The 20,853-nt window shown below is 50.4% G+C and overlaps 1 protein-coding gene across 2 annotated transcripts; it reads right to left on the reverse strand.

The window, feature by feature from the left end:
• Positions 1 to 467: 467 nt before the first annotated feature.
• MPO (myeloperoxidase) lies at positions 468 to 10,525 on the reverse strand. 2 transcript variants are annotated; one of them, XM_004747318.2, is made up of 14 exons: positions 10,414 to 10,525; positions 10,205 to 10,282; positions 9,989 to 10,082; positions 9,483 to 9,658; positions 9,147 to 9,270; positions 8,924 to 9,053; positions 8,615 to 8,821; positions 7,420 to 7,738; positions 4,867 to 5,027; positions 3,473 to 3,728; positions 2,949 to 3,119; positions 2,082 to 2,319; positions 1,190 to 1,404; positions 468 to 556 (listed from the first exon to the last, which is right to left on the reverse strand). In XM_004747318.2, the coding sequence occupies exons 2-13, from the start codon at positions 10,278 to 10,280 to the stop codon at positions 1,197 to 1,199; spliced, it is 2,160 nt and encodes a 719-aa protein (XP_004747375.1). In that variant the 5' UTR covers positions 10,281 to 10,282; positions 10,414 to 10,525; the 3' UTR covers positions 468 to 556; positions 1,190 to 1,196. The 2 variants fall into 2 exon arrangements, with proteins under 2 accessions (XP_004747375.1, XP_044926147.1); XM_045070212.1 differs by lacking the exon at positions 8,615 to 8,821.
• Positions 10,526 to 20,853: the final 10,328 nt, after the last annotated feature.

Here is a 20,853-nt window from a genome sequence, read left to right on the forward strand (position 1 = left end):
CTCTCTTGAGGGCCTCCGAGCCACCATGCCAGGCTGCAGGGATGCCCGAGCCAGAGGCACCCCATCACCTGGGAAGGGCCTACCTTCCTATCACACCTCTGTCCTTTCTCTCCTGCAGGACAGCGTTGTGTCCCCTCCATCTCCCAACCCCTGACACAGGCCTGACACAGAGTGAGGACACAGCAGACATTGGCTAGAGCAGTGAAGGCACGTGAGGCCTTGGTGACTGCAGTGTCTGTTCTCTGGGATGGTGTGGGTGGAAGGTGAGTCAGGATAGTCTGCTGGGCTTGTCCGGGCCCGGAGGCTTCTAAGAACTGCCTGCTGCGTGTGCATCAGAGGATGACTCCCAGATACCCTCTCCCCCACCCCCATTTCGGAGGCACGGACCACCCTGGTTCAAAATCAGAAACCAGAGCAAGCCTCATGCCGAGGGCCCAGCCCCATAGCAGACAACGACAGAGCGAAGATCCCCATCAGTGGCGCTTTATTGTCACGTCAGGTACAAAAACATAGCACAGAAGGGCCAATGGGCCCCACTTCCTCTCCAGGGGGGCTCCTGGGAACAAGCAAGAGAACAGTGTAAGGAAGCAAAAGGGGAGCCACCGGCCGAGCCCTGCACCCCTGAGCCCACAGCTCAACCAGCACTCCCAGCCTAACTGCTCATGGTCATTTCCCCAGGGGTCACTGAGTCACCTCCACTAGCCGGGACACTCCCCGGTATACGCTCCCTGGGGCCAGACATGGTGTAAACAGAGCCTCTAAGGAACCATGACAGCTTTGATTTGCAAAGAAGAAAACTCAAGGTTTTCTCAAGAAAAGTGAAGTTGAGTCATTTGTTCAAGGTCACACAGTGGGAGAGGGGCAGAGTCAGAATTTGAACCCAGCGGGCTGGCTCCTGGCTCAGAGCCAGCCTCCACACGCTACTCTACTCTCCTCCGTATTCTTAACCCTCCCATGAACAGCAAACACACCCTCATAAAAACGACTCGTATACACAGCACACAAAACACTACCCACGGTCTCAGAAAACTCACACACAGGACATACAACTTATCCATACTGCGTGTGCGCGCACACACACACACTCATCTTCTCGGGTGGAACAGGGAAGAGCTCACCTCAGGAAGGGGCCCCCATGGGACCAGCCTGGGGACTGCCCAGGTGACCCCTCACCAGCACACCCCCTTACCCAGCTTCTAGTCACTGTCCTTCCAGGAAGTCAGGTCCAGTCTGGGGAGTGTGCTACAGTTGACAAAGTCCCGAGGGAACATGTTGGACATGAAGATGTTGTTCTTGGACACGGTGGTGATGCCCGTGTTGTCACAGATGATACGGGGCAGGGAGACCCTGGTCAGCGCCTGCTGCTGCTGCCTGCTGAACACGCCCGTGTTCTCCCACCAAAACCTGCATGGGGACACCCGCAGACACTGTGCCCAGGCTGCATCGGCCGGGAGCACCTCTGCTGGCTTGAACAGCTCCCTGGATGTAAGAGCACCACCGCAGACACCAGCTCCACGGCTGGGAGGGCTCCGGGAACCCCGGCATTACAGGGGCTTTCGCACGAGTGGGGCCCTCCTCACAGTGCGGTGGAGAGGAGCACCCTCGGCACCCCACTCACGCTGCATGGAGAGCGGTGGCGGTGCTCCCTCACGACTCCCTGCACTCTGGCCCGGGGCCATGTCCAGGGTGGTGCAGAGAACCTTGCTGTCGGTTTACAATGGCTCCACCCAGAGAGGGACACTTTTCTCTAGTTTTCCTAAGGGTGTAATACGGGCTAGGTAAGAACTGAGCGTGGCAGATGTCGCGACACTAGCAGAGCCTTAGGAACTGTTCAACAGCGAGCATCCCGGAACCGGAGGAGTAAGGAAGAGCTGTGCTTTCTGTCTTCCCTCTTTCACAACGAGGGGTCCAGGCCCCTCCTGGCTGCATAGTAGGTTCAGAGTATATGAGGGATGACCTCGAGGCCCCGGAACACCCTGGAAAACCACAGATTCCTTCCCGCCCACAGTGCCCCCACCCCCAGAGGTTTGAGAACAGGCCTGCAACCACATGACCGGCCTGAGCCGCTCGCCGCCCCTCACCGGTCACCGTCGCGGAGCTTCCTGAACTGGGTCCCAATGAGGCAGGCGAGAAGCGGGCCCACGCGGCCTAAGGGCTCCAGGGGCTCGGCCACGCCACCCATCCAGATGTCAATGTTGTTGGGTGAACCGTACTGCTGCATCAGCTTCTCCGCCAGCTGCAGATTCTTCAGCACTGTGGCCAGCTGGCCCACCGTGTTGGGCTCGGGGAGCCCACAAAAGCGCCTCCAGGCATTGTATCCTGCAGGGCGGGGGAGGGGGGGAACGGCAGGTGAGGGAGGGTCCCACAAAACCCACCTCGCCAACACCCCATGACCATGACCATGATCGAGGCCGCGACCCTCTACTGAGGGACATGAGGGAGAGGAGGACATAGAGCACCTTCTCCCAGGCTCTAAGCCCCCAGGGAACCCCGAACTGAGGGGCCAAGGCCCTCTCTCTTTCCTTTGCCCCACCCCACTGTGAGGCAGATCCTAAACTGCCATAAGTCCTACAGCCTCCAAGTATAGGTACAGCTCATTGTCCCCCTCTGAAGATCTCAGACCTATGAGGGGGGAGGTGTGTCTAGAGGGTTCAGCCAAACCAGCTGTCCCATAATTTAGGCACAGGCTTTGGTGTTAGGCTAAGCTGAGTTGAAATTCAAGCTCGATCACTGACTTGGCTGGAGAAGAACCTGGGCAAGCCTCAGTTTTCTCATCTGTAAAATGAAAGTGATAATAATCTCTTCCCCCTCAAAATTCCTGTAAAACAAAGCAACATGATATGTGATAGAGCCAGGTTTCCAGCCCACCTGGGCAGCTGGGGGCACTCTCTAGGGCAGGACCCTAGAGGGGGAGGTGGGGGACCTGGGGGGCTCCTGCAGCCCCTCACCTGGAAGGCCGTGGTCCCGGCTGCGCTGCATGTTCAGGGCAGGCAGGTCCAGCCCGATCCTCATGACCTGCTCAAACAACCGCTCCCGGATCTCGTCCACCACGATCTGGTTCTGGCGATTCAGCTTGGCAGGGGTGGCCATGAGGCCCCTCAGGATGGGGTCAATGCCACCTGGGACAAGAGGAATAAGCTTGGGGAAGGGTGTGGCTTATAAGCCAGAGTTCAGATTGGAGTTAGGAAAAAGTCCCAGGTGCCGTCAGGGCATTGGAAGAGGGCTGGGCACACGCAGCTCCTGGTGCCAAGGTGGCCTCAGTGGGAAAGTCTTGGCTGGGGAATTGAGATCTCAGGGGATAATGCCATTCAGATTTGCAAGTTGGGGTGCACCAATCCCCTGGGCTCCTGGGTCACTAAGAATCATAATACACAGGAAGGACCCAGCTCCCTACGAGCCATCTGCACCCCTGGGTTTAGTATTATATACAGAAGCAGTCAGGTGAACTGAGCCTGGCTGAGGTCCCTCTCACCTTCCAGCACTACCCTCCAGGTAGCAAAGAAGACCTTGCTGAGTGGAACACGGGGGTTGGGCCCCATGGGCCGGTACTGGTTATCCAGGCGGAACATGAAAGGCTGGATGAGGGTGTGGCCATAGCGGAAGGCATTGGTGAAGACGTTGGCGATGCGGGGGTCCACCGAGTCATTGTAGCGGCGGTAGGGGGGCAGGTACTTCCTCATGGCCTGAGGTCCCAGCACCAGGGGCAGGTAGTCCCGGTAAGTGATGATCTGAGGAAGAGTCCCCACTCACCCTCTGTGCAGACTGTCAGCTGCTCCTGGTTTGGGGGGGGGGGTCCCCTCCATTGTCCAGGTCAGGGAGTTGTCTCTCACAGCACTGGGTCTGGGTCTAAAAGGGTGGCACCGAGCTCCACCACTCTGTGTGACCCTGGACCAGTCCTGAAGCTCGGTGAGCCCCAGTTACTCAAATGTAAATTAAGGATAATTACCCTCCCCTCTGCCTTAAAGGATTAAATAACGAAGAGCTTTGTTAATCAACGGATCCTTTGCCCTCAAGTTACTCCAGTCTTTTTTTCTCCTAATTTATAAGTTCCTGAGGGCCAGGCTTGTATCTCATTTCTCTTGAAATTACTCGGGGCCCAGCAAGCACTTGGCTCACCGTAGGGTTCAACAGGCCTTTGCGGAGAAGGGGAAGCAAAAAGCAAAAGGGCCACCCTAGATGATTTCCGCCAGGGCAAACAGGAGTCATAGACTCTAGAGTCTGGAATCTTCTGAGGCTTCAGTGAATCTCACCTACATTCTTAGTGCAAAGCAAAAACTTACCCTCCACACCTGCAACTCTTCTCCCACTCCGAGTCTAAGAGTATAAAAAAGGTGCGCATGCGTGTGCCTGCATGCCTGTGTGTGTGTGTGTGTGTGTGTGTCTCTCGGGGAGAGGATGGGAATGCTGAAGCATCAGAAGCTGGGAGAGAGAACCAGAAGCACTTCCCAGGGTTAACCAAGGGTGAGGAGACTGGGTGAGCTAGGATAGAGCTGAGTGGGTAAAGGAGCCAGGAGTCACAAGGAGACGAGGAAAGGAAAGCATTTACTGTCCAGCTACGGTGCACCAGGCACTGCAGACCCACCCGTTTAACCCTCCCAAAACCATTCCCCATAGACAGGAAGCAGAAAGGGGAGTCAGCCTAGGAAGGAGTGGATGGAAGCCAAGTGACCCTTGTCAGGTGCTTAGTATCTGCTAGGCGTTTTCACACTTATCATTCAATCTTTACAGCATCATGGTTGCACACGCTGAGGCTCATGGGAGGCGGGGGTTAACTTGCCCCAGGTCACACAGCTAGGATATGGTGTAGGCATGTTTGGATCCCAAGCCTGCCTGACCCCTGGCACTGCCAGTACTCAGGCCTGCTACCTGGATCATGGCTCCCACAATCTTGCGGGCTTCCTGGTAGAGCCTCTCTCCATCCCAGCAGGGGTTCAGGCGTTTGAGCTCTGTGGCCAGCCGGTTGTGCTCCCGCAGAAAGAGCGTGTGCATGGAGGTGAGCTCAGGCATCTCGCTTGAGCGCATATCGCCTTGGGGAAGCAAAAGTTGCTGTCATTCCTAAAATCCCATCAGGAAGGATTTGCTCCCCCCAAACTCCCTCCCCCAGCCAAGGTCTGAGACCCAGACTTCCTCTCCGTCCATCTTCCCACACCATGCTCAGTTTTCACCTCCTCTAGGAGGTCCTCCCTTGATGCCCAAGTCCACCATGATAACTTCCTCCTCTGTGTAGGGGTCCTGTTGGGTGGAGATGCTCATTCAGTAGGCAACAGAGCTGACACATGACTGGCCACATTCTGGTAGCCGAGACTGGGGGCTCCTGGAGGACGAGGACCAAGGTTTGTGCCTTTTTGTATCTGGCCCTCCATCCAGCTCGCAAAGAGACATGTGGAATTTAACACCGTGCCGGCTACAAAGTGGGTGATCCGTGAACTGCCTGGTTGACTTATTCCCTTGATGCATGGAGGGCCAAGACGTAGCGTGCTCGTTGGCCCTCCCTATTTTCATGCCTGTGCACAGCAGCTAATGATCACAGCACTCTCTCCTGCTCAAACTGGATGCAACCTCAACACAAGACTCTAGAAAGCCACTACCATCTGATCAGAGTTGCCATCCCCATCCTTACTACATGCTAATTTGAAGCCTGCTCAGGCTCCCAGGAGTGGGGGGTAGGGGGAGGGCCTAGGTCCTAGGGTGCTTACAGTCCACTGAGACTGTTCAAAAAAAACAAAAAAACAAAAGCCAAGTAAGAACTCTAATCCCTCCAGCCCTCCCCACCTCTTCTCTGGAAGGCCAGAGAACTGGGGCCAGACCCTATGAGCAGGACGCTGGGTCCAGTCTTTATCAGCTCCAGATGCTGGTGGGAAAGAAATTCTTTGAGAGCAGGTTTTACTATCCCATGAACTGCCTGGGGTCATGACGATCCAGGCCCAGGACACGCAGCTTGATTCCAGGATGGGGGCGGCCATGGCTGGAGGAGGAGCCCTTCTTTTCCCTCACTAGCCCAGAAAAGTATGGGCCTCCGTGTGGACCAGAGCTGACCTTGACTCTCCTCCCCAGTGTCCAGGCAGAGGAGAGGCCACTGGAAGCCAACAGGAGGAGAGGCTGGGAGGCCAGATGTGAACAGAAGGGCCTCAGGACCACTACCCTGATTTAACGGATTTCCGTTAAAAAATACTGAACGGGGGGACGCCTGGGTGGCTCAGTTGGTTGGACAACTGCCTTCGGCTCGGGTCATGGTCTCGGAGTCCCGGGATCGAGTCCCACATTGGGCTCCCAGCTCCACGGGGAGTCTGCCCTTCTCCTCACTCAAATAAATAAATAAAATCTCTCTCAAATAAATAAATAAAATCTTTAAAAAAAAAAAAAAGTACTGAACGGGTGCCTGGCCGCTCAGTTGGTGGAACATGCAACTCTTGATTTGGGGGTTATAAGTTCTAGCCCCAGGTTGGGTGTAGAGATTACTTAAAAATAACATCTTGGAGCTCCTGGGTAGCTCAGTCAGTTGAATGTCCAACTCTCGATTTCGGCTCAGGTCATGATCTCTGGGTCCTGAGATCAAGCCCAATATCATGTTCCAGAGTGCTCTTCCCTCTCCCTCTGCCCCTCCCCCACCCAAACAAACAAACAAACAAATAAATAAATCTTTTTTTAAAATTAAATAAAATCTTAAAAAAAAAAAAACCCACAGTGGAAAATTTCTAGGCGTGGGCACCATTATGCTCCAACCACTTCCCTAGAGCTGCCACATGTTTAAATTTAAATTTAAATTTCACCCTCTCGTATTACAGGGACTGGAGACAGCAGGAGGGGATAGTCTGCAGCTGCACCATCCCATAGAACTTTCGGAATTGATGAAAACGTTCTACATCTGTGCTGCCCGACATGGGAACCACTAATCTAGGAGACTGCTGAACACTTGAAATGTGGCTAGACCGGCAGAGGAACGGAATTTTATTTAATTTAATTTGAATTAATTTAAATTTAAATGAAAATTGCCACATTTGGCGCCTGGTTACCACAGGCAGATGATGCCGTCCTAGAGAGTGAGGACGCCGCGTTCCTCTCTGTCCCCACAGTTCACTGCTCCTGGGGACCCATCTCTCTGCCAGAGTCCAGAGGGAAAAGGAGAGATGGAGAAAGGGATGGACGGAAGGACAGAGGCTCCTCACCCATCCCTGAGTCTCCTTCTTAGGTTTGGCTTTTTGGTTTTTTGTTAGTTTCAGTTTGGGTTTTTTGGTTTGTTTGCCTTCCCGGCTCCACCCAACTTGTCACCAAGGCAACTGGACTAAGGTGAAGTTGGTGAGGGAGCCCACAGAGTCCGTCTAAGTGCAAACCCACAGGCTGCTCACAAACAGGCCCCCTGCGGCGCCAGCGCTGCGGCCCGCCTCCACCCCCCACCCCAGGTTCCCACTCTGGGCTGACCTGCCAGGAAGCAGGGGATGTTTGCCGAGCGGTTGGTGAGGAGGCAGGGGTCATCATGCAGGGTGTCGAAGGGCAGCAGGGCCCGGCCGTTGTCGCTGAAGCGGGTGTTGACAGCCATCAGCCCCAGCCCATTGGACGTGTTCCGAAGCTTGGTGGCCAGAGGCTCCTCGCTGCCGTACACCATGCTGGCGTCCACGAAAGAGGTGAGCGCGTTGATCTGATTGCGGATGGTGATGTTGCTGTCTGTGCAGGCCGGCGAGGAGCGGAAGAAGGGGATGCAGTCACGTTGGTTTTTGATGCGGGGGTCATCTGGTGGGATCTGTGACACACAGACAGGGCCGGTTGGCTCTCTGCCTGTCCACCCCCTAGTCCCAAGGCCTTGATCCCACCTCCAAAGCAGCCTGGAACCCAGGACCAGAGGGGGAGACCCAGACACCGAAAGGAGGGTTTTTCAGGACTTCTGGCCCCCTCGGCCTGCAGGGGGGCCTCTCGAGGCCCACAGAGGCTCACTACCTGAGGCTGCACCTGATGTGTTCCTCCCAGCTACCAGCTTTGGGGGTGTGACCAGAACTCCGGAATGGGGAATGTGCGGGCCCCCTGGAGGAGGGCCAACCAGTCCTAGCCTAAATGTCCTTTCTTTCTCTCCTTTACTCCAGGGGCTCCGCCTCTCACTCCCCTGTTCTCTGGATGCGGTCTCGAACTCTCCGTTAGCTTCCTCTTTCTTTTTTTTTTTTTTTAGCCTCCTCTTTCTTTTCATTTCCTGCTCCCCCCACCCCACCTCCCAGTCCCTTTCCTGTCTTTCACTCTGGCCCGTGCCTTGGTCTCCTCTCCCTCTCTCCTTCTCAGCCATTCTCTCCTACCTTTCTCTACTCCTTTCCCTACTGTACCTCAACCATCCGGTCTCCTCCAGCCCTCCTGCAACCGACAGCCCAGGCTCTGTGCAATGTGTGCCAAGGGCAGGGGTGAGGAGGTGGCCGTCAGTGAGGAGGAAAGGGACTGAGCACCTGGCACCGGCACCCCGAAGTTGGAGGGAGACGGGAAGGTCCTCCGCACGGAGGCAGAGGCAAGCTGGTGGCAGGGCCAGCCCTAGTTGTTGGGGAGGGAACTCTAGGCATAGAGGGAGGTGGCCGTTTCCAGGAAGGATTCCCCCTCTCCCCACTGGGCAGGCAGCGGCGGGGCGGAAAGAAGGGAGCACCTTGAGCGGGAAGCAGGGCGGCTGCTGCAGGCAGCTGGTCTCGCAGTCGACACCAGCGACGAAGGAGACCCGGGCACCCGGGTCCGGGCTCAGGTCGAGGTCGTGGTCGATTAGCTGGCCCCACTGCATGAACAGGAGCGAGCGCTCCTGGTCCGGGGTCAGCTGCTCGGTGGGGAAGCGCACGATGGCGTTGGAGACTGCGCGCGCCTGCGGGACACAGAGCGTCAGGGGACACCTGGGACCCCGCGCTCGCCTCGGGGCCGGGCCTAGCGCCCCACCTCCCACCCGCCACCGCCGGCCGGCGCTCACCAGGGGCACCGGGAAGCCGCCGCGCTTGACCCCGGGCGTCCAGCCGTAGGGCAGCGAGGAGCCGTCCTCATACTCGGCCGGCAGCCAGCGTGCAAAGGCGCGGTTGGAGGCCCCCAGCGTGGGGCTGCGTCTGCAGAGGGAGGACCGGGCGCTGACGTAAGGTGGCCCCGGGGGGGGGGGGGGAGTCGCCCTTCTGCCAGGGGCCACTTGTAGCCGACCGCACCTGTTGTTGCAGTGACCGGTGATGGTACGGTACTTGTCATTCTCCGGGCACGTCACCCTCACGTCCTGGTAGGCGCAGCCGCTAGACTTGGACAGCAGATTCAGCTGGGCTGGTGTCAGCATGTCTGGGGCCAGGGAAAGAGGGGCGTGGTTGGCTAGTCCCCTCATCTCCTATTCTAAGCTGGGGAGTCTTCCTTGGGGGCCCAGTCTGAGGACACAGAAAGCAGATCCCGGAGCACCTGAGACTCCCCAGAAGAAGAATGGGAGGTGGGGGTCACTGGGAGATGGCCGAGGTCACTAGCAGAGCAGGGGACCAAGGTTGCAGGGGTGGCAGTACCAGTGATGTTGAAGGGCCCCCGCTGCAGAGGCCGCAGCTTCCCCTCCAGCAGGCTTAGGGCCACGTGCAGGTAGTCGGCAGCCCGCACAGCTGTCCTGGTGGCTGCCACCGGCTGCTTGAAGTAGGCCAGCAGTTCCATGGGGCTGGCCAAGCCACTGTGAAGACGCCTCTTGATGCTGTTTAGAGAAGAGAGGAGTGAGGCCAGAGACAGTGGGGCGGGGGATACTCCGCAGAGCCCTAGCCCCAGGCCAGCATGCAGGACAGCGCAGACAGAACCACAGACAGGAAGAAGGTTTCTCTTTCTAAACGGAGTGTGGATCTGGGTGTCCAGACAGAGGCAAAGCCATGCGGAAGGATGGTTTTGAAGGTATTCTCAAACCCAAAGACACTAAGACCAACAGGCAAACAGGGGCTCTATTCCCACCCACGACATCCCTGTGTCAAGTTGCTTCTCTGAAAGACCTGGGGCAGCCGTGCCCAGAGCTGGGAAGTGCCCGGTACCCCACCTCTCCCGCCGCTCCTTGTAGGCCGTGTCGACTAGTCGCTTGGCTTCCTCCATGCAGGTCAGTACCACTGAAGTCTCTACCTCCTCCGGGACAGCTGCCCAGAACAGGGGGTCACAAAGTCAGGAGTGGGCCCCAGAGCTAGGGTGGCCTGTGCCAAGTCCTGGACACTCAGAACCACCCCGAACACACCCTTTTCCCTTCTTTCTGCACCATTACCTGGACTGGCACCCTCAGAGCGCTGGGGCACAGCCAGAACGGCCAGGAGCCCTGCAAGGACTGGTAGCAGCTTCATCTCTGCAACAAGACCCCAAGCCCAGTAAGTCCAGAGGGCCCAGTGCATTTGGGAGAAGAGAGCCCCACCAGCCCTCTCCCCCTGACCCCTCATTCCCACCTTCATACTCCAGTACAACCTCAGTGGGTCCTACCTTCCTCCTCAGGGAAGGGGTCCACAGCGCCCCTCTTTTGCTAGCTTCAGTCTCTTAACCCCCAGGACCTCACCTCCGAAGTTCACCTGGTACTGGCCAGGAGGCTAACCTGAATCAAGGCCTTTATGTCTTCTGCACTGAGGGAGGGGGCGGAGCAGAAGAAACCCCGCCCCGGGAAACTAAATGCTCTCTCTTCCCCCCACTGGGGTTGGGGTGCCCAAAACGTGGCCCCTCATATGGGAGAGAGGGACAAGAAAGGAGAGACCAGACCAGTGCCCAGCCTTTGAACTTAGCATCCCACCCTAGAGCTTCTTAGCTCCCATTGTGTGCCTAGACCAGCGCTATTCCTATGGGGGACAATTAATGCCCCTCTAAAATTCTGGTTAAACTATCTGGGGGTCCTTTGAAAGGTACAAAAGTCAGGAACCAACAGCCTAAGAAACTATAGGACATGGAATGACCCCAGAGGAGGAGAGAAGGTGTAGGGGACACCTGGAGTAATGATCAATCAGCCTTGGAGGGGCTGCCCCCCACCCCCAACAGTATGCTGGCCCCTGGCAGCAACCCCATTCTTGACAAAGGCTGAAGGGACAGGAAACCTGGCAGGAGACCGTTGGGTTTCATAGGAAAGCCTGGGGGCTACAGGCTGGGGACCACGGTAACTTCCTCCCTCCCTGGTCCCCTCCCCTTTCTTCTTGGCTCCGGGCAGCAGGCTGTCTTCAGCACTCCTGCCATCTGCTCCTGGATTTCAGGAACCAGGAGAGAGCAGAGCTGGATGTGGTTAGTGGTCAGTTGGGTGACAAAGCCCAGGGCCTCTCTGGGATAAGATCAGTGCACTTAAGAGGACTGGGGTTAACTCTTAGGATGGGTCTGAAAGGGGCGCCTCGGTGGCTCAGGGGGTTAAAACCTCTGCCTTCGGCTTGGGTTATTATCTCAGGGTCCTTGGATCTAGCCCCACATTGGGCTTTCTGCTCAGCGGGGATCCTGCTTCCCCTTCTCTCTCTGCCGGTCTCTCTGCGCACTTGTGATCTCTCTGTCAAATAAATAAATAAAGTCTTAAAAAAAAAAAAAGGATCTGAATGGGTCTGAAATAGAAGAGGGGGAGGTGTCTCCCCTTAAGAACGCTGGCAAGGCAGGACAGGTACCCTCTGACTAATGGCTGTGCTTGTTTACCTGCCTGGGCCCTTGTCGGGCTCGTATGATGTGTGGTCTCGCCCCATCTCCCACTCCAGCCACTTTCCTGCCCTTCCTCTTGTCTTTTATGCCCACACCACATCTTGGCTGAGGAACAAGGGGCAGAACACAACAAGAACACCTTCCGGGTGTGCCCGCAGATCCCGTCACCACTGGAGCCCATGAGAGAGGAAGCCATTCTTCCAGGCTTGCTCTCGCAGTGACTTGCTCTGTGTGAACTTGGACAAGTGGCTCCTTGTGAATCAGATCTAGAATTTTATACTTTAGAAATACTTTCTTTTTTATTTGACCCTTCTTTTTTTTAAATTTATTTGTTGGACAGAGATCACAAGTAGGCAGAGAGGCAGAGAGAGAGGAAGGGAAGCAGGCTGCTCTCCAAGCAGAGAACCCAATGCATGGCTCGATCCCAGGACCCTGAGATCATGACCTGAGCCGAAGGCAGAGGCTTTAACCCATTGAGCCACCCCGGCACCCCTGAAATAATTTTTTAGTGGTACCTGGGTGGCTCAGTCAGTTAAGTGTCTGCCTTCAGCTCAGGTCATGATCTTGGGGTCCTGGGATCCAGCCCCGCATCTGGCTCCCTGCTCAGCAAGGGGTCTGCCTCTCCCTCTGACCCAGCCCCCTGTTTGAGCTCTCTCTCTCTCAAATAAATAAATAAAAATTTTTAAAAGATTTTATTTATTTATTTGACAGAGAGACCACAAGTAGGCATAGAGGCAGGCAGAGAGAGAGAGAGGAAGAAGCAGGCTCTCCCCTGAGCAGAGAGCCCGATGCGGGGCTCGATCCCAGGACCCTGGGATCATGACCTGAGCTGAAGGCAGAGGCTTTAACCCACTGAGCCACCCAGGTGCCCCTAGATAAATAAAACTTTTTTTAAAAAGAAAATACTTTTTTAATCCTACAGGTAATATATTTCTATTCATGAAAAGTCAAAGAACACAAGAAAAAATTAAAATAAACCAAAATTACTTCTAATCAAGTGAGGTTAAAAGCAAAATTTTTATCTTTCCAGGCTTGTCATTTTTCATACAAATAAGAAGCAGGAAGAAAATTTCTCATAACCCCACTATGCATAAATAACCCCATTTAATCATTTGACACCCTATATGTAGATATAATATGTATTTAAAATGGTGATAAAAATATACTTTAAATATTGCTTTACGACCTAGTTTTAGTACTTAAAGTACTTTAGTACTTTAGCCTGGATTCTCTCTATGTCGATAAATAGACTTAGTTCATTCACATATCTGCATAATATTTTGCATTAAGTACTAGGATTTACTCACTAATCCCTTCTTGTTAGATCCTTGGGTTGTTTCCTATTTTCAGTGTTATAAGCAGTACTAAGGCCAACATCTGTTGGGTAAAATCTCTTGTCACATCTTCAATTATTTCCTTAGGCCTTGAAGTAAAATTGTTGCATATTTAGGTATCAATATTTTTAAGTCTTTAAAAAAATTGTCCAGTATCCCACTTTAATTTTTCTCTTTTAATATTTGAGTTAAACATATGTTAAGTATTTATAAAATATTTGGAGAACTATATCTTTTGTAATCCATATAGAATCTACTGTTTTCCTAACACCTTAATTTTACTTTGTTTTAATTTCGGTATAATTAATTCAGTGTTTTAGTAGTTTCAGAGATACAATAGAGTGATTCAGCAATTCTATATCTATAAATTACTCGGTGCCCATCACCATATGTGGACTTTTAATCCCCTTCATCTATCTAACCCATCCTTCCATCCCCTCTGGTAACTATCAATTTATTCTCTGTATTTAAGAGTTTGGGGTTTTAGGGCGCCTGGGTGGCTCAGTGGGTTAAAGCCTCTGCCTTCAGCTCAGGTCATGATCCCAGAGTCCTGGGATCGAGCCCCGCATCGGGCTCTCTGCTCAGCGGGGAGCCTGCTTCCTCCTCTCTCTGCCTGCTTCTCTGCCTACCTGTGATCTCTGTCTGTCAAATAAATAAAATCTTAAAAAAAAAAGAGTTTGGGGTTTTGTTCATCTCCTTTTTTTCTTTGTTACTTGTTTTGTTTCTGCAAGTCTACATATGAGTGGAATCATTTGTTTTCCTCTGATTTAATCACTTGGGATTTTACCCGTTGGGTCCACCAGTGTCTTGGCAAATGGCAAGATCTTATTCTGGGGGGCTGCCTAATGTACCATTGTGTATGTATCTTAATTCATCCTTTGCATATCTTCTTTGTCCATTCATTTATTGATGGACACTATGATTGCTTCCATAGTTTGGCTATTATATGTAATGCTGCTGTAAAACATAGGGGTACACTAAAAAAATCGTCAGATGGCCTCATGAAGATTGCATTTCACCCTCCCTTTAGCCATGCATGGAACACCTGTTCCCCGTTGCCCTCATCAACTCTGACAGTCAGCGTCCTTTTACTCTTTTAGGGGGAAAGAGACATTTAACACAAGCCCCTTGCAGCACAGATGAGAAAGACAGAGACAGGAAAGGAAGTGCCTGTGCCGAAGGTGACCGTGTGGCACAGTTCAGGATAATCTGGCTGTTAGGTCTCCTGACTTCCACACAAGCAATCTTGAAAAAAAAAAATTCTTTATTTAAATTCAGTGTGTGAACAGATAGTGTATAATTAGTTTCAGGGGTAGAATTTAGTGGTTCCTCAGTTGCATCTAACTGTATCACATCACGTGCTCTCCTAATGCCCATCACCCAGTGACCCCATTCCCCACCCCTACCCTCCAATAACCCTCTTTGTTTCCTAGAGTATACCATCTCTTATGGTTTGCCTGCCTCCCACACCAGCACTCTTCACCCAGTGACCTCTGCATACTTATTTGTGACCTTTCTTTCGGGCACTTATCCAACAAGCATTTACCAGGCCCTTGCATATGCCGCCTGCCCTGTGCTCACCACTGGGCATACCCTGCCGAGCGAAGGCCTTGTCCTCGAGGAGCGCACAGGAGAATACAGATGACACAGTAACAAAACGTAAGAGCCTCGTGCAGGGTTCTTTGGGAGCACTGAAGAGCAGCACTTAGACCAATCGGTACGGAGAAAGGGTTTCTTGAGGAGTTGGTGCTTGAGACTATCTTTAGGAATGTTTAGAAGTCAACCAAGTAGGGAATGCCTGGGTGGCTCAGTCAGTTAAGCGTCTGCCTCAGTTGGGTAAGCATCTGCTTTTGGCTCGGGTTATGATCTCAGAGTCCTGGGGCTGAGTCTCGTTTTGAGCTCCGTGCTTGGTAGGAAGCCTGCTTCTCCCTCTCCCTCTGCCTGCTTGTTTCCCTCTCATTTCTCTCTCTCTCTCTATCAAATAGATAAATAAAAATCTTTTTTTTTTTTAAGATTTTATTTATTTATTTGACAGACAGAGATCACAAGTAGGCAGAGAGAGAGAGAGAGAGGAGGAAGCAGGCTCCCTGCTGAGCAGAGAGCCTGGGATCATGACCTGAGCCGAAGGCAGAGGCTTTAACCCACTGAGCCACCCCGGCGCCCCTAGATAAATAAAATCTTAAAAAAAGAAAGAGGTTGACCAAGTAGACACAGGGAGGAAGAGCATTGTGGGCCAGAGAACAGCAGAGCAAAGGCCTTGACACCAGTGGTCTTCATTTAGACAGTTCCAACTGGGGGCAAGGATGAGGCCGGATGAGCTTGGAAAGGCAGGAACCTAACAGTCTTGATGGCCTGTTGAGAAGTTCTTGTCCTGAAGGCTCCAGGGAGCCGTAAAGGCCTTGAAGGGCTCAGAGGTACGTTTTAGAAAGCTGACTCAGCAGAGTGGAGGGTGCCCCAGGCTCCAGGCCCAGAGGCTAAACGCTGGGCAGGAGGCACCCCTGGGATGAAGGGCTGGGGGTGAGAGGCCAGCCCTGTTTTCTCACAGGGGGCAATGATGCAATGAATGTTTGGAAAGCTAAAGCCTCTTCAAAGAATGATGTTAAAAATGCCCTTTGCTGTACCCATATGGAGGTGGGAGGATTCTCAGGAATTCTCAACCATCCCCAAACCACCTGCCTTTGGCTCAGGCCTGGGGCTGTGCGCTTGCGTTTGCAGGTGGGTGGAGGCTTGGGAGGCTTCGTGACTTTACGAGGTTTCCAACCGATCAGTGATGACACAGCAGGGTCTGCTGAAGGCTGCCCATGGGGGATCCCTCGTGTGGGCCTTGTTTGTGTGGCACAGGGGTCTGTGAGGCTCAGAAGGCTTCTCAGCATTCGAAGCAACCAGAAGAACATGTCTGCCCGAGGAGATACTCCAGACCAATCTTGCCCTATCCTGGTAGCCTGGTCGCCATCCTGGGGGTGGCCTCTGGAGGGCACTGCTGCCACTCCTACATCCCCAGACTGTAGTCCTTTGAGGGAGCCACCCCTTCTCCCCACTTACCTTCCCCAAACATCCCCACCCCTAGGGTGAAGTCCAACTGCCTGTGGGATAACGGGCTCTCTGCCACTGCTTGCAAAACAGCGCGTTCTTTCTTCATGCTGTTTAGGAAAGAGTTCAGTTGGGATTGCCGCCGGATTTCCTGCGTGTCTGTGGTTGAAGGGAATGAGGCTTTGGGAGCTTGGGGTGGCGGCAGCGGGGCCAAGCACTCCTCAGGGGCAGTAAAGGCACCTGGCCCAGAGGCCTTCTTTCCCTGCTCTTTACATTATAAAGAATTGGTTTTGAAGGACATGGATAATGCTTGGATATATTTTGAATACAATTAAAATATTGCCAATCCTGCAAACGGTCCGGGTTAGGTTATGGAGCCCATGCCCGACTGCAGTCTCTTTCCTCTGTTCCTCGAAGAGGCACACTACTGTCATGCTTGCGTTGGCCCTTCCAGACCTTCTACTTTTTTTTAAGTTTTTATTTATTTATTTGACACACAGAGAGAGATCACAAGCAGGCAGAGGGGCAGGCAGAGAGAGAGGGGGAAGCAGGCTCCCTGCTGAGCAGAGAGCCCGATGCAGGGCTCAATCCCAGGACCCTGAGATCATGACCCGAGCCGAAGGCAGAGGCCTTAACCCACTGAGCTACCCAGATGCCCCAGACCTTTTACTTTCTATTCATTCCTATGTATGGATCTACGGGGGAACATTCTTCTGCCTTTGTTTTTCCATACATGATATCACATCTCATATTTTGCGGAGCAATGTGCTTTTCCCGCTCAGTGACATCTTGCAGACCTATCATGTACCATCTAGAAAACAGCCAACTTTTTTTTAACTTTTACACATATTCTTTAGTTGAGCTCTACCTCCATTACATGACCATTCCTCTCTTGATGGAAGCTGACATTTTCCTATTTTCTCACTATTTTAAAAACAATGCAGCAAGAGGCCTCTATACACACTGCACACACACACACACACACACACCCCTTTCTCCAGTGTAAAGACTGAGAAGTGCACCACAGGTGTTGTGCATTCAGAATTGTTAAAAAATAGCTATTATCAAACTGTCCTCCAAACTCAACAAAAATTCTCAAGGACAAAATTGGACTCATACTACTGGTTCAATTTTTATTTCTTTAGTTAATAGCCAGCATCTTTTTATCTGTATTAGCTCTTTTGAAAATTTCCCGTGTTTGGTGGTGTTTGTTTTTCTATCCGATTGTCATTCTTTTTATTGATTTGTAAAAGTTACCATATATTCTGAATAATACTAATCTGTCAGTTATTTTGCACATTGTTAATATTTTTCCAGTCTGTCATTTCTTATTTATAGTTTTTATGGGGTTTTAATTTTTTTTTTTTTCTGTAGAGGGAGAGAGGGAGGCGAGAGGGGCTGAGGAAGAAAGAGAGTGTTCAACAGGCTCCATGCCCAGTGAAGAGCCCGACACTTGGGGCTTGATCTCACAACCCTGAGATCATGACCTGAGCCAAAATCAAGAGTTGGATGCTTAACTGACTGACCCACCCAGGCGCCCCCACTATAGGTTCTTAATTTTGCAGTGGTCAAATTTATCAGTCTTTTTCTTTATGGATTTTCCTTTTCAGACTTGTTTAAAATGATCTTTCCTTTTTAAAGATCATAAACATATTCTCCTGTATATTCTTCTAATAGCTTAATATTTTGACTTTTCACATTGAGATCACTAAAGCACCTGGAGTTTTTGTGTGTGAATAGTGTAAGTGTACAGTGTAATAGTGAACTACTTCCATTCATTTCCAAGTGGATATCCAACTGTCCCAGTGCCTTTAGTTGAATAATCTGTTTCTCCACTGAAATGATATACTACCTTTATCAATTACCATAAATGTGTGTTTTTTTCTAGAGTATTCTATTCTCCTGATCTACTAGTCTATCAATTCCTGTGTCAATGCCTTATCATTCAATTACCATAACTTTTTATTTTTCATTTTTATTTTTTTTTTAAGATTTTATTTATTTATTTGGCAGACAGAGATCACAAGTAGACAGAGAGGCAGGCAGAGAGAGAGAGGGAGAGGCAGGCTCCCTGCTGAGCAGAGAGCCTGATGTGGGGCTTGATCCCAGGACCCTGAGATCATGACCTGAGCTGAAGGCAGAGGCTTTAACCCACTGAGCCACCCAGGCGACCTACCATAACTTTTTAATATGTTTTGATTTCCATTAAGATAAATTATCCTTCCCCATTCTTCTTTTTCAAAAGAATCTTCCACATTCAACGTATTTACTCTTTCTTATGAATTTTTGAGTGTCTAGTTCCATAAGAAATCCTATTGAGATTTTTATTGATATTGTATTTAATTTATACATAAATCGGGTGACAATTGTCATCTTTAAGATATTATCATCCTGGGGCACCTGGGTGGCTCAGTCAGTTAAGTGTTAGAGTTAGACTCTTGGCTTCAGCTCAGGTCATGATCTTGGGGTTGTGAGATCGAGCCCCAAGTAGGGCTCTGAGCTCAGCAAAGAGTCAGCTTGAGATCCTCTCTCTCCCTCTGCCCCTCCCCAACCTGTGCTCACTCTTGCTTGTGCACACACACTGTCCCTCCCTTAAAATAAATAAATAAATAAATCCCAAATCTTTTTAAAAAATATCTTATCTTCCTATTCATTACATACGTCCATTCAACATTATTTCCTGAGCACCTATATCCCAGCACTGTCCTGGGTACTGGGGGATACAGCAATTCCCCAATTACTTTCAGAGAATTTATGTTCTTGAGTAACACAGTATATCATTTCATTTAAGTCTACTTCTATATTATTCCTTGAAATGTTGTTGTTTTACCTTCTTGTCTGGCTTGTTCCTAAGTACCTCCTTTTAGAAATAGGTATGTAAATTTTGTCATTAAGTTTCTCCACAGAACTTGTAATATCTTGTAAATATGCTCTTTCCTTAAGATAACAATTTCAGTATGCTCCTTTTAGTTCTCTTTAGAAGTCAGATTCATGGATCTGAAAAACATTGGATATTTTTAACCCACCATTCTAGAAAGACTCCACTCCCTAGTGAAAAAGATTTTTTTAATTTAAGTGAATATTCAAGTTTTTGTTCATTTCAAATAATAGTTCTGAAATTTGTTTTAGGTAATATTGTAAAGGTAAAGAAAAGTCAAATTATACAATAATACAAATGTCTGATGGTTATTTAATTAACCCCCTTTATACCTGTGGTTATTGGTGGTGGGAATGGGGTAAGTATCCAGGAGACAAAGTTCTACAAAAAAAACACTAAAATTGGGGCACCTGGGTGGCTCAGTGGGTGAAAGCCTCTGCCTTCAGCTCAGGTCATGATCCTAGGCTCCTGGGATCGAGCCCTATGTCGGGCTCTCTGCTAAGCGGGGAGCCTGCTTCCTCCTGTCTCTCTCTCTCTCTCTGCCTGTCTCTCAGCCTACTTGTGATCTCTGTCTGTCAAATAAGTGAATAAAATCTTCAAAAAAAAAAAACCACTAAAATTATGAAGCACTAAACTTGAAGTAAAAGAATTTAACAGCATCTTTACCATTCAGATTAGTTAAAATGTAAAAAGTCTGCTAAAACCAGAACCAGTTAGCATGGGAAAAAAATAAGGGCAGATTGGCCCCATGCTATGGAATGGCAATTTGGCAATGTCAGTCAAAATCCAAAATGTACATTTGCTCTGACTCAGCAATTCTGCTTCCAAGAAGAAGTGTATCCTTCAGATGCATTCTTAGGAAAGCTTAAAGATACCTGCCCAAGAATGTTCATTTCAGCTTCATTAGCAACAACCAAAAGACTAGAAACAAGCCTAATGTCCATCAAAAAAAACTTGTGGTTATAGCACATAACGGTGTTTTCTGCAACCTTTAAAACTAATGAGGGAGGTGTACACGTAGCTATAGAGAAAGATATGTTGCCAAAAGAAAAGAGCTGGTTCTAAAACATATACTACATGACACAATTTATGCATGTCTGCATAAATTGTGTCATGTAGTATATGTTTTAGAACCAGCTCTTTTCTATGTTTTAGGGTCCTGGGACCAAGCCCCACATCAGGCAGAGGGAGAGATGTACATACACATCTAAAGACACATTGAAATCCTGGAAGCAGGCACAGAAGCCTGTTAACAGTGGTTACCTTTGGGGAACGGAACTGCTGGGGGGGCTGGCAGTTTCTTTAAAACCAATGGTCCTCTTGGTGTCTGGGTGGCTCAGTGGGTTAAAGCCTCTGCCTTCAGCTCAGGTCATGATCCCAGAGTCCAGGGATGGAGCCCCATATCAGGCTCTCTGCTCAGCAGGGAGCCTGCTTCCTCCTCTCTCTCTCTCTCTCTCTCTCTGTCTGCCTGTCTCTCTGCCTAATTGTGATCTCTGTCAAATAAATAAATAAAATCTTAAAAAATAAAATAAAATAAAAAACCAATGGTCCTCTGATGGTTTCACAAAGAAAAAAATGACTCAATTACAAAAGAACTAATCATCCCTCCTTCTACCTTAACTTCCCAAAGTAGCAAATTTTGATTTGTTGTACATAATCAGTGGTTTTGAATTACTTTTACTTTGGTTTCTTAGTATGAAGTCAAACACTACCAAAGATTGACACGACAGCATTGACACAGGAGGCATTCGGGGGTAAGCGTTTCCCCTGTGGGAGGCTTCATGACTGGGTAATTTGGCTCAATATAGAATTCAAGTTCCAATTCCTTTCTCTTCAGCACTTGGAAGATATTCCTGCATTATCTTATGCATCTAGGACTGCAGTTAATTTCTGTGTTACAAGTAGACCCAGTTCTTGAAATACGTATATATATCAACCCCTATTTCAAAGCAGAATTCACATGAACTGCAGGATCCATCAGCCCCACCTGACTGTGGAGATGTCGCAGAAATGAGACACAAA

Source organism: Mustela putorius, unplaced genomic scaffold, assembly GCF_011764305.1.
Source record: "Mustela putorius furo isolate JIRA1106 unplaced genomic scaffold, ASM1176430v1.1 tig00003962_pilon_pilon_pilon, whole genome shotgun sequence".
NCBI classification, from domain to species: domain Eukaryota; kingdom Metazoa; phylum Chordata; class Mammalia; order Carnivora; family Mustelidae; genus Mustela; species Mustela putorius.

Excerpts from the sequence above, each read along its gene's own strand:
- MPO (XM_004747318.2), bottom strand. The coding sequence starts at position 10,280 with ATGAAGCTGCTACCAGTCCTTGCAGGGCTCCTGGCCGTTCTGGCTGTG. Across the intron at positions 10,083-10,204 it reads CTCTGAGGGTGCCAGTCCAG|CTGTCCCGGAGGAGGTAGAG; the intron begins GTAATGGTGCAG and ends TGTTCTGGGCAG. Across the intron at positions 3,120-3,472 it reads CTGGAGGGTAGTGCTGGAAG|GTGGCATTGACCCCATCCTG; the intron begins GTGAGAGGGACC and ends CTCTTGTCCCAG.